The sequence below is a fragment of the Phallusia mammillata genome, chromosome 1 (genome assembly GCF_965637545.1).
Source record: "Phallusia mammillata chromosome 1, kaPhaMamm4.hap1.1, whole genome shotgun sequence".
Classification (NCBI taxonomy): Eukaryota; Metazoa; Chordata; class Ascidiacea; order Phlebobranchia; family Ascidiidae; genus Phallusia; species Phallusia mammillata.
The window spans coordinates 17176333-17193147 of record NC_137252.1 but is presented as its reverse complement, the minus strand read 5'-3'; the positions used below and the strand labels follow the sequence as shown (position 1 = coordinate 17193147).

General features: G+C 37.4%; 4 protein-coding genes across 4 annotated transcripts; all 4 read left to right on the top strand.

Moving 5' to 3' along the window:
• The first annotated feature begins 2716 nt into the window (after positions 1-2716).
• On the top strand, positions 2717-4954 carry LOC145203600 (6-hydroxyhexanoate dehydrogenase-like). Its single transcript, XM_080075895.1, has 5 exons — positions 2717-2809; positions 3044-3206; positions 3601-3733; positions 4673-4833; positions 4884-4954. Exons 1-5 carry the CDS (start codon positions 2717-2719, stop codon positions 4952-4954), a joined length of 621 nt encoding a protein of 206 aa, XP_079932021.1.
• Positions 4955-5111: 157 nt separating this feature from the next.
• On the top strand, positions 5112-6439 carry LOC145209443 (6-hydroxyhexanoate dehydrogenase-like). Its single transcript, XM_080079728.1, has 4 exons — positions 5112-5216; positions 5480-5668; positions 5805-5954; positions 6252-6439. The coding sequence occupies exons 1-4, from the start codon at positions 5121-5123 to the stop codon at positions 6357-6359; spliced, it is 543 nt and encodes a 180-aa protein (XP_079935854.1). The 5' UTR covers positions 5112-5120; the 3' UTR covers positions 6360-6439.
• Positions 6440-7641: 1202 nt separating this feature from the next.
• Positions 7642-11925, top strand: LOC145203441 (6-hydroxyhexanoate dehydrogenase-like). The gene is made up of 9 exons (XM_080075862.1): positions 7642-7734; positions 9048-9210; positions 9478-9610; positions 9717-9877; positions 9940-9955; positions 10175-10322; positions 10413-10652; positions 10875-11024; positions 11773-11925. The coding sequence occupies exons 1-9, from the start codon at positions 7642-7644 to the stop codon at positions 11923-11925; spliced, it is 1257 nt and encodes a 418-aa protein (XP_079931988.1).
• Positions 11926-13913: 1988 nt separating this feature from the next.
• Positions 13914-16612, top strand: LOC145203286 (6-hydroxyhexanoate dehydrogenase-like). Its single transcript, XM_080075848.1, has 8 exons — positions 13914-14082; positions 14698-14869; positions 14999-15131; positions 15315-15475; positions 15646-15755; positions 15811-15996; positions 16275-16424; positions 16502-16612. Exons 1-8 carry the CDS (start codon positions 13990-13992, stop codon positions 16610-16612), a joined length of 1116 nt encoding a protein of 371 aa, XP_079931974.1. The 5' UTR covers positions 13914-13989.
• The last annotated feature ends 203 nt before the right edge of the window (positions 16613-16815 follow it).

Genomic DNA, 16815 nt, shown 5'->3' with positions numbered 1-16815 from the left:
AATTGAGGGGATTCTTCCTCCTTATCTATCTCGCAACATTTACGCCCTTTCTCAACTCATTGCACTGGACTTTCAAGAACACATGCTAAAGTAAACCTCACTCCATGTCAAAATACTTATATTTATGGGAATATATTATTACCACAGATATGAACTTTACAAGCAGCTGGATCAAATGCAAACCTGCCAAAAACCTTTATATTCCTTAAATAGTTTGCATTTAAATAGTCTGTGTTATATTATGTGTCTAAGGCGTTAATTTTTGAGTAGTGATGAAATTTGTAATACAATGAGTGCTCGCCAGTTTGTTTGTGTTTTTGGGGGGTTATGCATTTAGGAAATTAAAGTATTTCCGGAATTACTTAGACTATACAGCAAAAATTACATTCAAAAATATCAATAAACTGTGTTGGTACATTTTTTGTTCCTTTTAACTATATTTTTTTTTCGTAACAGCTTTCTTTAATAACGATTTCTTTGTTTTCGACCCTTCATCTTGGAATAAACTATATGTTCCAATAAACCAGCGGTTCCCAAACTGGGGTCCGCGGTCCTTTAGGGGTCCGTGAGGCAATTTTTGGGGGACCGCGAAGCGGTTGAAGTAATTCTATAATCTTATTTGGCGTCAGTTTGTGCCACTAAATAAGTTTAAATCAAAGTAGAATTGAGAATCGACTGTCTCCATTGCTAAACAATGGCCTTTAATAAATGACAACTATCAAAAATGCAATTGTTCGCGCACAATCGTAATGTTTTTTGTCCTGTTTGTGATGTCACATGCTGTCTTTCGATGATTGTTATGCGCAATTTTGCATAACTAGCTAAAATCATGCAATCAAGTGAATCAACTTTCGTCTTTATGTAATACACATTTAGGTTTAAGGACCGCGAATGGCAAAGGGACCGTTTTGAAAAAAATATGAAAAAGTTTGGGAACCACTGCAATAAACCATCAAACAAAAGCCAACTGTTTTGCTCAAAGAGGCTATGTTGTATCAAACAGTTAAGAAATTTGGGATTTGAAAAATATTTTGCATAACATTTTCAACTGTACACACTGCTGTCTTTCCCAGAGTATATTTACAGTCATCAGAAATGGTTGTTTTTTGCTACAACCCATAGGCGCCGAGTTTTACAAAAATGCAAGGTGGCGGACGTAAAATATGACGTCACTTCGTGTGACGTCACTAATGCGTACAACCACAAGAACTCAAACCCCAACAAACTTTCCATAGAATGCAACGTTCTTCAAATTCAGAAAAACACGATATGTTTGAAATAATATTTAGCTGGCAGTTTCAACACGTTGCTGTAGCGTTTATCATTGGTGTAGCAACGTTTAAAAGATGTTCGTCAAGTTGTTGCTGCTTTATATCACCTTAGGCTTAGATAACCATTTATTACAACACATTTGCATTTTACACAACAATGGCCGAACATTAACTGGCAGACAATGGTGTGTTTGACTTCATAAACAAGGCACTAACCACAACAAGTTGCAGTTTTAAGTAGTGATGTACCGAATCGGCGAAATTTCGATTCGGCCGAAACCGAATATTCGGGTTTTGCCGAATAAATTCGGCCGAATCAACCGAATCATTTATGACGTCACGCGAAGTCGTACGCTACGCGTTTATCATGAAAATATATGTTTATCTACCAGGCAATTAGTGCACAATGGTTGTGTTTCGTCCCTATTTTAGTTCTGTAGGGTTTAACATTGCCCCAAGCATGATTGCCAACCCGATAATGAATTACTGGTTGGTTGTCTGCAGTGGGAAAAACGATAATGTGTTAAAAATATAATGATTGGCGCGATTTTCGTTGGTACCAAGCAGAAAAGACACGTGTAACGCTTTAAATGTGTGTTCGTAAAAGATTCGGTTTCGTCCGTATCGCAACAAATTATGGCCATTTGCAAAATGGGCCGATTCGGCCGAATAAATTCGGCAAACTGAATATTCGGTACATCTCTAGTTTTAAGCCACGTTTTGTGCCTGTATCGCCAGCACGTTTGGTTGAAAGCAAAATGGTTGCTAATATTCTTCAGATTTTACGATATTTCGTACCATACCGCTAAAAACTATCCAAAATTTCCACGGTGGCCGCCACCGTGCTTTACAAACCCAAGGTGGCGGCGCCACCCCGCCACCGCCTACTCGGCGCCTATGCTACAACCTATACTTACCCGTAGAAAATGAATGACCCGACCCTGCGTTTATAGATAAAGGAACTCCGAGAAAGAATGGTGCAAAATTTAAACTATAAATCGAATGGCACATAAACGAGAAAGTAGTTTTTTGTTTGTTGTTACTGTACATTGTTGGTTTTTATAGGGGATGCAACATTTTTCCGGGTAAACAGCCTTTGCGAATAATATTCAGATAGTGTTGACGGCAATCTGTTATTGTGTACCTATAGATATATAAGATAAAAAAGGACTGAATTTTTCCAACTTACGAATTTAGATCACACCATGCTCTAATTTAAAAACGTTAACTTTATCGTCAGTTAACAGTTTGGGCACACACACGAGCCTGTCGCACTGCTATGTCTTGGCAAACACTGTGATCAGGACTTTTTCCGCAATACATGTTTGCAGAAGTGACGTAAAACGTTTCTAATCCCGTCGATAACACACGAAAACTGGTTTGGAAAGGTAGCTACGTTAGATTTCTTGACAGCAGCGACGGACAAGTTGAAATAATCAAGAAAAATGAAGAGGGCAAAGATTGTAAAGCATAACGAACCGTTCGAATTTGAAGAATTGGACATTCCTGTTCCACCAGCGGATGGCCTTGTCGTAAAGGTAAAATTTTAAAATAAGGTCATCTGCAATAAATATCAATTTTTCGTGCAAACTTTTGGCTCAAATGCAAAAAGACACCAGTAAACACTAAAATTAGATACTCATTGTATGCATTTATCACAAAAATATATATTAATAGCATTATTTCACTATAATTCGCCAAGAACACTTTGAAAAGTGCAAATGAAAGGGCCAACTAAATTTTGGAAAAATGTTTGTCTGATGTAATTCCAGTCAGCGTATAGTGGAATGTGTCACTCTGATATGAACCACTGGAAGGACAGAATCGACTTGGGCGGGGAGATATTTCGTGTTTCAACAAACCCAAATTACAAGGCCGTTCCTGGCCATGAGGTTGCTGGCCACGTCTATGCAATGGGTGAAAACGTGGCAAAAGGTGAGACGTCAGTGGCAAACAGGGTCATGCAACCGCAGCAAAACCAATACTGCCTGCAACAGGTGGTACGACGTGTTTGCGATTATTTTGGGTATTTTTCAAACATATAACAAATTTTCGTGCGAGTGTACGATTTTGCAAACGCGATGTAGAGTGTTTGCAAACACAACGTGGCCATGACTTAAACCTTGTCATATAGAAACCGTTGTGACGTGCTTCACATGTTCAAAGGGACAAAATGGGTTTCTCCAGTAAGATGGGAATGTCAGTTATACGTGAAAAGAGTTTTGTTCAAACTGTGCCAATTTTGTCGTGTCGCTTTCATAATACACGTTCAGTGCCTCTATTGTTCCACAATGATGTTGACTAAACACTTAGTGATTATGGTTGGCAGAGGGCGTTTTGAAGGTCGGAGACCGCGTGGTGGTTTATCCTTGGATGGGATGCAAGAAGTGCGGCTACTGCTTGAAGGGTTGTCCTAACATGTGCGACGTTCGATCCAACATCGGATATGACCATTACGGAGGGTCAGTGTGCAAAAACTACACATTATTAGGATAAATTAATCTTCTGAAACTGCCTTTTTTAAGTCCGCAGTCCGTAAGTTTTGAGAAGTATATTTAAAGTGTACATTTAAGAGGAAAAAGTTTAGCCTATTCCCGCCCGCTTTACTTTATTATAGTTTTGTCAAAAAGAAGCTTTTCGGGATATTCTACTGACTCTGTGTGTAACGCTCGCCCGCTTATAGCAGTTCACGTATAGTTGGGTCACGTGATCGCCACGCCTACCCTATATCACTGTAGATTGCCACAACTCAACCAAAGTGGGCGCCAGTCGAAGTTTGTCCCAGACACCGGAACACAAGGAACATGAGACAAATATTTGCCACAAACACAAACTTGCGGTCTGAGCTTCCTTTCGCTTGCCGTTGTTTGACAACGTTGCAAAATAGCAAGAACGTAAATCAAGACTTGTATTGTTGACTATTGATAAGATTTTCATGGACGTCATGTGTTTGCTCAACGCGCGTCCTATGAAATTTAACGCGCCTTTCAAAATCAAAATTACAACTTTTTTGGTGCAAACTTGTGTAAAACCGCATGATAAATTACTTAAACCACAAATTAATCACATTCAGCCGTAGATTTGGTATCAAATTATATTTAAAGGTATTCTATAATATTTCATGTAAATTTGAGGCGACTTCACAACGTTGTGTTACTTTGCGTTGTGGTTTTGTTTTCATATTGTTTTAGAATTATTACAAAGAAAAAATTACCAACACTTAACTGATACTTGTCAAATCAAACCAAAGATCAGCCGAAATACAATTACGCGAAAAAGATTTGCCGCAGGTGCTGGGTGGCCAAAATGGGTACATTTATAAGTCTATCACACATTTAATAGTTACTAGAAAAAGCCTATTACAATCACTGTTAGTTAAGAAAAAAACGTTTACTACACAGATACTCCACTTTTGTGCTTCTTCCACACTCAAAGTATGCATTAAAAGTCTCGGAATCAGTTCCGATGGAAATTGCGTGTTTGCTTGCTTGCTCAGGGATCACGGCTTACAACGCAATGACTGCAGCCAAACAAGAGATAGAGAGTGCGACGGAATTTGAGGGTCAGTGTAGTACCTTGTGGTTTGAAAGAACAAGTAAAATCTTGTTCCAGTTACCGGAAATTATTTGCATGGACCCCCATCGCAATGCATTGAATGTAACATAACCATGAAACACATGTAACATTTCTAAGTCTTAGTGTTATCAGAGTTTTAGAAATATTCTTCTGAATACCAAAGTTAACATATGTACACTAAATAAAACGCCTTTAGCGTTTAGAGTTTTAAAATAGACTTTGAAAATAACAATTTCATTTACATGTTGCTTACGTGTAGGAAAAGCCAGCTTGATGATTGTTGGAGCTGGGGGCTTAGGTCTGTGGTGCCTTCAAATCTGCAGAGCTACTTTTCCCAAAACCACGAAAATTATTTTGGCTGATGTTTCGGTAAGTTTAGTTATTAACTTAACATTGGCTTTAATAAAAAAACTCAGTCTAAATCAAATACTACACTTCCAACATTTTCTACTGTGGTACTAAAATGCCAGCTGCAAGCATTGTTTTGTTCACTTTTTTAAGTTTCTTATTTTCTTACGTGGCTGCAGTAGTAAAATTGATTCATTATTGCAAAACATGACAGCCATCTTTATGTCTTAAACTATTTGCAATAAATATTACCTTAAAGCGTTTGTGCCCTTTCGTTTTAAAAGGAAGGTCAATTGTCGGTGGCAAAAGACCTCGGCTGTGACGACACTGTTCTGTGGTCACGTGACGAAAAAGAGAGCGTGTTAGTCGAAAGAACGAAAAGCAAAAGTTTGAGAAAAGACGGGTTCAACGGAATCATAGATTTCGTCAACACCACAGTCACTTTCGAGCGCGGGTTTAACTGTTTATGCAAGGTACTTGAAAATATCCTATCGATTGAATTATCGCTTGTTGCTTGAATGTTATTATCATTGACTGTATGTAGCCTCAGTTTCTGCTCCCCGTATTATACATGTATTAAAACTCGAATGTTTCTCTTGGAATTATTAGAACGGAGTAATGGCTTTGGTTGGGTTGTTTGGTGGTGGGGCGAAGCTTTCTCTTCCGAAGACAGTTTTCGGTTCAAAACAGATAAGGGGTGTGTACACTGGAAGGCGTCAACACTTGGAAGAGCTACTTGCAATGATGTCTAAGCACCAGGTATAATGCAGCATTCATTTTAGTTCAAAACAAATCAGTTTTTTGTAATATCTGCCTATCAAACCAACGCGGCGTAGTAAAATATGTAACTATATGAATATATGCATGCTAACATCCAATTATTTATAATGCAATCTATAACTTCAGTCTAAAGAAAACCTACAGATTGCGAATGTTTTTTTTTACATTTTTAATTGGTAAAAATGCCAAAACAGGCCACTCTGTAATGTTTTTGAATGTCGTGATTTAAACCGAAACATTTTTTAACCGTGTTTTTCATTTAACTATTGTGTTTAGATTGTTTCGCCGCCCATAAAATTCTTTCGCCTGGAGGAGGTGAACGATGCGTACAAACTGATGGATCAAGGAAAGATGAAAGGGCGAGGCGTAATCAAATTTGAATAGCCTTTGGAAAGCTCTTGTGTCCATTACGCAATATACATCCATTTAAACCTTCTGTGTAATGTACAATATTCTGCATAAGGGTAGCCATATATCAAAATTAAATTGTTTTGCAATCAAGGTGGTGCTCACGTATCCGATAGAATTAAACAACAGAAATGCAGTATAAGTGGACTTGAGCAATTTGCAGCAAAGAAAGTAGTTTACATTTGTGTAAACGAATATACATGCCATCCACCAAAATAACATAATTTAAAGAAAATAGTTTTGAAACTGTGACCCATAAATACTTTAAACCGTAGTTTTAGATATTCAGTCAAACACAATGTGTTCTTGGTTCGTATGAAGACTATTTCCTCAACCTTTTCATTGCGGTAGGTTGTGTTTTGATGTGTAGGAATTTGAAGCATAGTACACACGCCTTGAGCTAACAAGTACTATATTTACTGACCGCTGAAGCTCCATTCAAACGAACTATTGCTGAACAGGCAATAAATGAATGAATCTGCTGACAGCTCGACAAGACATCGGAATTTGAGTCGCAAACAAAACCTTGTGTGTTTGAAGGTACGATGTAGAAAATGAGTCCCGCGTTTTTGACACTACAGCTACATGTGCGATCGGAAGAGCTATATTTTTCAAATGCTTGCGTAACACGCACTGTAATCGATAAACTACGTGACATGCGTTAATTGATGTGGATAAATTTGCACTCACAGATTAAAACTGCTGGTAATGAAAACACAGCAGGAAATAACGACGTTTTTGTCATGAATCATTACTTTTTATTACTTCTCTTTTCTTATCTATACCATTGTTTAAAAATCCAAAAAGTTTGCGATTTATGAAAAACGCAAAAACCATTGGACAGCTTCACAGTTGCTCTGGAGTTTGGCTGCTGAACGTATATCCTTTCAAAGGAAACTAAACGATAATATAAATTAAATCTGAACAAGACTCATGTCAAACACCCAATCAACATCCTAACCAGTTTTTTCACCTATCCAGTACAGTTGGTCGCGCAATATTACATGCAGCGGTTAGTGCAGATAGCGTGTGCGTTACTTTGCTTAGTGAGGCATTGACAATATAGTGCATGTGGTCGCCAAATTAATATTCTACAGAGGCGGGAATATAGTAAGCATTTAACGGAGTTTCTATTGGAGGTTCGCAGTGGGCGTAAAACCTCGAGCAAGCAGGCAAATATTTGTTCATATCCTGCGTTTGGTTCATCTCCGGCAACGAGAAAGTTGCATGCGGCAAACTGCATAAGTCAGTAATTGCAATGGAGCAAGCAAGGATTGTGACAGCAAGTGAACCGCTGCAAATTGAGCAAATTGATCTTCCATCACCACCTCCTGATGGTTTGATTGTAAAGGTAAGTTCACTATTATAAAATGTAAAGGTGTTATCATAAAGATTTACCAAGGTATATTATAGTAGCAGATAAGAAGACTAGTAATTAGTGTACGATGGTATGCAAAAACAGTAATTGGGTTTTATCCTGTTTTTAGTGAATCTGTTCTGTATTAGAAAGCTTTCATTAAAATTTCTGACCCTATTAATTTAATTTTTTTTACTTACCAGCGGGGTGTGACAAAGATAGGCTTTACATGCACTTACATTAGGCCTATACGTGATTGTGGTAAAAACGGCCCATATACTTTCTAACTATAGTCATACCGGAATTCCATAAGTTTACATTTTGTTACTGTCAAACTTTAAGAATATTCACTATTAAAACTTCGTAGGATGCTAACAACAGAAAACAAAAAAATTTAAACAACCACGTAAAGTGTGAGGATGAAGTTAAGAATTGAAAATCTACCAACACCATACCTCACGGCAGACCCAAATTTAATTTTTCGATAAGTACAACGAACAAGTAAACTTGACATTACCTACACTCTCGTACAGGATAAATGGGTGTTCGGGGCTCAAAACACGAATCAAAGCTATATTATAGCCAGGGTTGCCATACTGTCCTTATTTCTAAGATTTATCCTTACTTTGAAAGGCAATATCTAATTTATTGCTGTTATTTTAAAATGTACTAGCTTTGAACTTGAGTCCTTATTTTGTCTTACTTTCATCAATTACAATTGAAGTCCCTACTACAAGTAAAACTAAACCAACACCTGAGCTGTTATTGGATGCACGATGTATTTTCTACGAACACGAAGTTGCTGGAACAGATTGTTTTGGCAAAAAATATAGCATGTGATTTAAATTATTTTAGGGTATACACTTTGGGATTATTGAAATTTACCAATGCAAACGTTTATTTTAAATAACTTGATCATGTTTCACTTGTTAGCAGAAAACATGGCTACATAATCGCATTAGAAATCAACGTTGAACCAACGTTGAATATGCTGCTATAGTTTCGTTTAGTTGTTTATTCGGTAACTACGGTAGTTATTTGACATCGGTTAAACCGGCTGGATTTTATTGTTGTACAAGTTTGTCAATTCATTATCTGATTCATTTCAAAAATTAACCACACGTCAGGGATATTAGTGGGGTTATAGCGAATCAATACAAGCATTTTCATGCTGCAAGGTATACATTAACATGCGGTGGGATTCGAACCCGAGACATGAGCTTGTTTGCCGTGGTCTATACCAGTTGCAATTGGTAAGGCTCCTGTCGCTATAAATATCCGTATATTTTCATTACTGATATGTTTAGACCGCCTTCACTGGAATTTGTCATTCGGATCTCCACCAATGGCAAGACAAGATCGATTTGGGCGGGGCTGTGTTGAAATTTACTAGTTTTCCGGGGTACAAAGGTGTAGCTGGACATGAAATATCAGGAACAGTTTATTCATTGGGAGATAACATTAAACCATGTAAGTTTGCAAACTCCATCACTTTATTATGTTTTTGCTTTTTACTTTCTTTAACTGCCAGCAAAGATTGTTCAATTAAACATACCCGAAGGAACTTTATTGGCCAGTTTCTGTGGTAAGAACTATTTACAGTATTCACAGTAGTCAACGTATTTCGTAGAAAATTGATATTTTACATAAGCAATTACTTATAAAAAAACTAGTGATACATCAAGCAAACATACCAACATCATTTCGAAAAAAAATCAATCAGATATGTTTCTTTAGCTGACGATCTTCAGGTCAATAATCGAGTGGTTGTTTATCCCTGGATTGGATGTCAACAGTGCCAGTACTGCATAAAAAATTGTTCCAATATATGCGATAAACGGCTGTACATCGGTCTACTTATTGCAGGAGGGTAAGCAAAGGGTTAAGTAAGTTTTAAATCATTAATTGTTTGTGCAAAAATCCCCCCTTTAGAGACAAGAGTGCATGGTTTGAATAGATTATACGTTTTTCTTTAGATTTGCTACATATGTGCAGGTACCACATAAGCGTTATGTGGTAAAAGTGCCAGATTCTATCCCAATGGAAATTGCCTGCATGTTACCATGCTCCGGTATAACTGCTTACAGTGCTATGGCTGCTGCAAAGCCAGATGTAGAGATGGTCACGGAATTTGAAGGTAATTTGATATTTTGCGTTGTACTGCAAATTTGGTTGTAAGTGCAAAACCATTTTTTTAAGACAAAAAGATGATCAGGTATAGAACAACATTGGTTTTAGCATTTATACAGATATATTAGGCGTAATAATCGTGTGTCCTTCCAGGTCAAGCAAGCCTGATGATCGTTGGAGCTGGTGCATTGGGTTTGTGGTGTTTACAAATATGTAGAGCATCGCTTCCAAAAACGACCAAAATCGTTGTCGCAGATGTAGCTGTAAGCATACTAGTTCATATTGTATATGTTGCATAATCAAGATACAAAAATGTTCACAAGCTAAAGATGTTTTATCGAGCTGTAGGAGGGGATAGCGTGTTTACTTATCTGCCAACGCCAAAAGGTTGGAATGAAGAGTTTAAAAACCAAATTGTCACGTCAAACCGCGCTTATATGATACTAAGTGGGGTGATTTTCTTCTTGTAAAAAATCATGCATGACATTGGCTTCAAAGCTCAATTTGACAATTCATAAATAAAATTCCAATTGGTACAACAGCTAAATTTGTATCATATTACAAACCCATGTTGCTACACTGGCTTATGTAAGGAGGAGAAGCTAGCAGTGGCGCGCCAACTCGGATGTGACGATACAGTTTTGTGGTCACGTGACAAGGATGAAAAAACGATCATGGAAGATACAGTCAAAAAGAGCTGCTGCAAACAAGGATTCATCGCAATCGTTGACTTCGTGAACACTACAACTACATTCGAAAGAAATTTTGGCTGTCTCAGAAAGGTAGCACATGTTACACTGTTCCTTACTCATGTACAACTTAAAAATACAAACCGTAGCTATGATAAATAATTATTTATAATTATTTATATATATACTGATTATAATCAGTTTACAAAAAAATGGGAGGCTTTATTTTTTTTAGTTTTTTAAAGTTTGCTAACTTCTTTAACTAGTAGGTAAAGGTAAATGAATAATCCGCGTTTTCAAAATGTTAATTTGCAGAATGGAATTCTTATCATGGTTGGTTTATTCGGAGGGGGTGCGCAACTCTCTCTTCCTCGGGTGGTTATGGACTCGAAAAAGATCAGAGGAGTGTACACAGGAAAAATTGACCACTTGCGTGAACTTTTGCAAATGCTTACAGAACATCGGGTCAGTCAAAAGTGAAGCGATCACAGCCTTTTGTAATATAAACTAAAAAACTTTTACTAATATTTCGGTGAAACGTATGACATCAGTACCATACCATCGTTCTTTTAAAAGTGACAAATCTGTGACAAAACGATGTGTTATTATCAGCCAAATCGATTATTCACAGCAAATCGTACTTTATAAAACCACAAGCTTCGCACGAGACTTTTTTCAGTAAATAACGGGAACAAAATACTAGTGATGTACCGAATCAGCGAAATTTCGATTCGGCCGAAACCGAATATTCGGCGGTTTTGCCGAATAAATTCGGCCGAATCAACCGAATCTTTTATGACGTCACACAAAGTCGTACCCTACACGTTTGACATGAAAACAGAAGATTATCTACCATGCAATTAGTGCAGAATGGTTGTGTTTCGTCCTTATTTTCGTTATGTGGGGTTTACATCGCCTCAAGCATGATTGCCAACCCGACAATGAAATACTGATTTTTTTGTCTGCAGTGGGAAAAGTGTCAGTATGTTACAAAATATAATGATAAACGCGATTTCCGTTGGTACTAAGCAGAAATGACACGTTTAACGCTTTAAATAGGTGTTCGTAAAAGATTCGGTTTCGGCCGAATCGCAACAAATTATTCGGCCGAAACCGAATCTTTGCAAAAGTGGCCGATTCGGCCGAATAAATTCGGCAAACCGAATATTCGGTACATCTCTACAAAATACACTAAACGCAAATATTCCGTCAGATTGTTCCACCACCCATCAAGTACTTTCAACTGAACGAAGTAACTGAAGCTTTACAAATGATGGACGAGGGGAAAATGAAAGGGAGAGGAATTATAAAATTTGGCACCATTTCTCCCACAACATCAAAGGAAACTAATGAAGCTAAGATTTAAACAAAGTATCGATTTATTTCCGTTTTCAAGCAAAATAACAATCGTAAAATGATGTGCACTCAATATTGCTTATGACAAGATTATCTCAATGTACTATGTCGCAATTTTTTCTGTATATTTTGTATCGCTTTGCTTGAGAGCAGTCAAATCACTGATTTGAAATCAGTGTCTACCGCAGAGGTTCCCAACCGGGGAGGAATTCCTCCCTAGAGAGGAATTTTATGAGTTTAAGGGAGGAATCTGTAAAAATCATAAAAACTGTAAAAAAAATTACATTGGAATATTTTTGTATCCACATTATTATGTCCATTATAATTTTGGCCGGTTCACATTTGGAACTGGTTGTAAAGGATTCTGAAATGGACATCCCTAATTATTAGGTCTATTTCAAATTGGTATAATTTTTATGTTTTATTTGTTTTTCGTCTTATGGGGAGGAATGAATAGTTCGAAAATGGGCAAAGGGAGGAATGTAACAAAAAAGGTTGGGAACCACTGGTCTACCGTATTTAACACGTAAGCCAGAGGTCACCAAACTGCGGCCCGCGACCACAATTTTTGGTTTGCCAAATCGTATAGATAACTTTGTAAAATCAATCTACTCCTCACGAAGGTTTTCCTGTCGCGATATGTAGAATAATACTACCTAGCTTTAAAGGCTTACAACGCCCAGGATTGATCCAAAGCCAGTTTGTTACGTTACAGACAAGACTACAAGTGTCAATTGTGCGCAAACAATTGCCTTCTTTGTTACTTGTGACGTAATATAAGTATTGTTCGTAAGATGAGGCGACTTATACAATTTAACAGCCGCTTTACCAGATTTTGAATGTGATTGTAGAAAGATAATATCTTGGCGGCCCTATCAAAATCGCCTCGCGGGCTAAGTTTGGAAAGACGGCGCTAGGGCATGAAAACTATGCGGCCAGCGCGAATCATGTTTAAACTTATCCGGCCCACACTGAAAACAGTTTGGTGACCTCTGACGTAAGCAAACAAAAGCTAATTTCGGTCACACTTTGAGCATTGGATCTGTTTTGTTTGCAAGTGACGGTGTTTATGCTATTAGTTGGCCAGCTTGTAAGTTACATAAGTTTACCAGCTCGAGTTATTTGATTGTACTTTTCGTTGTAAATAACAAAATAAAGATCATAATTTGCCAATATTGTGTCGAAGTAAAAAAAGTGAGTCAGGGGGCGAAATGTGATTCGGTTTTTCGATACATGCTTGGGATTTTTACTTTATGGTGACATAGTTTGTAAATAGGTGACAATCAACAATAACAAAATCATAACACATTAAAATAGTTCTTATGTCTTTTTTTCTAAATTAAAGCATCACAGTTACCGAAGAAGGTTTCAACAATCAGTTTTTCACGTCGAACATAAAATAATGTATCATTCAAAGATTCTGCTCAAGTGACAAATAAAAAAATCCGCTTGACGCGTTGATGTTTTGTGTCAACGAAATTGAACTAAGTGGACTTTGTGAGAACTTGGGCTAAAAATACTGCGTTTATTTGTCACATTGCACTAAAAAGTTTGTCTTAAGGTTTTAGCAAAACAATTAAGATGAGTTTTAATGAAATTTTAATTCAAATGATCCGGGATGCCCCCATACTTATACAATTTTAAAAACAAATATTACAAGGACCAAATTAAAAAAGACAACATGTGGACCAAGATCAGCCAAAATACAGAACGCTTGAACAGCATGTGCCACGGCAACCGCGAGTTGTGTGCAAAGGTCACCGCACGACGCCAAACGCGACGGGACGTACCAAATGCTGTTCCGCACGGCTGACATGAACGCTTGAAGCAAACGCAGTATGTCTGTAGAGCCCTCGAACTAAATGCAGACCAACACTATTCAAAAAGGTTGATGTTTATATTAGCGATACTCAAGAGTCCTTCATTCAAAGTTGTTCACAAGCTGCATGCGCATAATGCAAACAGGATTCGTTGCTTTTATGTGATTGCGTTTTTGTAGACATCTATACATTTATATTTATGCTTATACTTGCTGGCGATACGTATGAAACAGTAGCAAAAAACTAAAAGTAACATGAAGAAGGCAGAAATTGTAAAACTACGGGAAGCATTGAAAGTTTGCATAACTGACATACCGGATCCTCCGAGGCACGGATTAGTTGTCAAGGTATAATTTGTTATAAAACGTATAATTACTTTTAAACGTTTACATGTAGCCTATCACTTCAAACAAATGATACTTCTGACAAATGTGTTAGGTTTTGAAAATGTGTACCTTTTATACATGTTTTGTAGTTGTTTTTAGGGTATAGTATTTTATAGGGCTAGCACTACTTTTACACAGAGTACTGATATCCGATCTGATACCCGACTCATATAAAATGCATTTTTCACTTTGCTTTGTATCCGTACAACAAAACAAAAATGCAATTAAAAATAAAATTATAAAAAAGATGTCAAAAAATTCAGAGAATGCAAGATGTGTTGCTAGTCACAGTTAAATGTTGTTGTGGGTAGAGCTACCAACACTGCAATTTGGCTGACGCCCGGTCTGGGAATTTCTGGTAAGTGACGCAACGGAGCATAGGCGTTTAGGGTGCTGACACCATAAATGCCTATACTCTGTTGCGCCACCTACCAAACCGGGCGTCACCTGAGTTCCAGTGTTAGTTGTTTTACCGTTGATGTGTAGGTCTGCATTAACGATTCCAAAGCTGTTTTTTTATGTCCGTTTATTTTTTACATATTTTTACACGCAGTACTACAAAAAAAGATTTTTTAGATATCCTACAGTGGCATTTGTCATTCGGACATTCTCCAATTGAAAGATGAGGTGGATTTCGGTTTTGAGAAAAAAAGGTACTCCGCAAATCCAAAATACAAGTTGCCAATATCTCCAGGGCATGAGATGTCTGGAATCGTTCACTCGATAGGCTCAGATTTGCAAAACAACGGTTTGTCCAAAATGTTTTCACATTATGTAGCTGAAAGGTATTTAACTTATTTCAACACTACGCAGTTTTACACATTTGGAGGGCCCCACTATTGCATGAAACTTAAAGACAAGAATTTATGTATTCTAGGCAAACTAAAGATTGGGGATCGAGTTGCAATTTATCCCTGGAGAGGATGCGGTTCTTGTCGCTTTTGTGATCAGGGTAACTGCAACTTTTGCTCAGTAAGAGACACCTGCTACGGATTTGGAATTCCTGGCGGGTATGATGCGTATGTAACTTGTTCGTAAAACAACTTCGATTTCAATACATCATCATGATAACATATGTTACACTTTTTAAACCTATAAAAAGCACAAAATCTAACCTTCTTTAGCAAATAGTAAAGTGTGCTTTTACTGTTTGTAAACCGTTTCTACCTTTTTGCAATATTGTTTCCTTTCAGATACGCGAGTCACGTTGTAGTGCCAGAAGCTCGTTCAGCAATTCTCGTTCCAGATGCGGTGCCATTGGACGTTGCTTGCATGTTGCCTTGTGCGGGAGTTACAACATACAACGCAGTTAGTCACGTAAAACCGGTTATTGAAACACTCTTAAAGTTTCAAGGTATGATTGTATATGTCTCTGCACTAAAATCACAGGTTTGAAAGCATTGATAAACAAAATAGCAGCGATAACATGCACTGTAGTGTTTGTTTTACGTCACAACAACGGTAATAATAATCAAGTCACGTATTATTTTTAGTTGCTTTTTTATCCTTGCTCTACTTTTGCAGATAAAGCTTCTCTACTAATCGTTGGTGCGGGAGGTTTGGGTCTTTGGTGTTTACAAATCGCTCAAGCTGTTCTGCCAAGTAACACGAAGATTATAATAGCCGACATATCAGTAAGTGAATAAAATGTTCTTCACATCTCCATCCAGTAAGGGAAAAATTCGACAGGAAGAGAAATTGGCTACAGCCAAATTACGTGGTTGTGACGACACGGTTTTGTGGTCACGTGACTGTGTGGAAGATGACGTCGTAGCAGCAACAAAGGAAAAGGGCTTGCGCGGAGGATTCGATGCCGTCGTGGACTTAGTGAACTCAAAGATCACATCTGAACGAGCGTTTAACTGTTTGTTAACGGTAATTGTTAACCTCGCATAACAATGTTTGATTCTATACTCTAACAACACAGAATTTAGTACGGATAAAAATGCCCATTTCCCAAAGTAAAAAAGGTTTTATTCAATTTTCTTGTGGTATAAAGATACAAGACATATCAAATGAATTAGCTTTTTGTGCCATACGATAAACATATTGGCATCAAATAACTTTACTTTTTTAGACAAACTGTAATCTAAGCCTATATGTATCTCTAACGACATAGCAAATTTATAAGAAAAGCTAACTTCATTTTGCAGTCTGGAATCCAAGTCATGGTTGGTTTGTTTGGTGGTGCAGCCAACTTTTCTCTGCCCATGATCGCACTGGACTCAAAACGTATTCAAGGAATTCACGTTGGCAGTTTAAACCAGTTGAAGGAACTTATGGAGTTGGTGGCCGAAAAAAAGGCAATTTTATTAACTTGCTTGTTTGGCTTCTTCTTGCTAACAAGATGGTCGTGGTATTAAACATCTTTTAATTGCAGTTGACACCACCACCGTTACAATACTTTGACCTGGACGAGGTCAATGATGCCATCGACTTGGTAAAACAAGGAAAAATAAGAGGAAGAGCCATTTTAAAGTTTGGTGTTTAAAAACAGCTAAAAATAACTGTAAATTTCGATGGTGTGTAGTGATGTGTTTATTATGTAGGTTGCATGCTACAGGAGCGCACTCTATAGGCCACTGTATCTTTAAATGATTCTATAGCACAACAATCACTTTTAGCTTTACAGTATCTCTTTCAACCAATCAACCCCAAACTACACTTTAAACTCTAAAAATTCGCAGGTTCCAT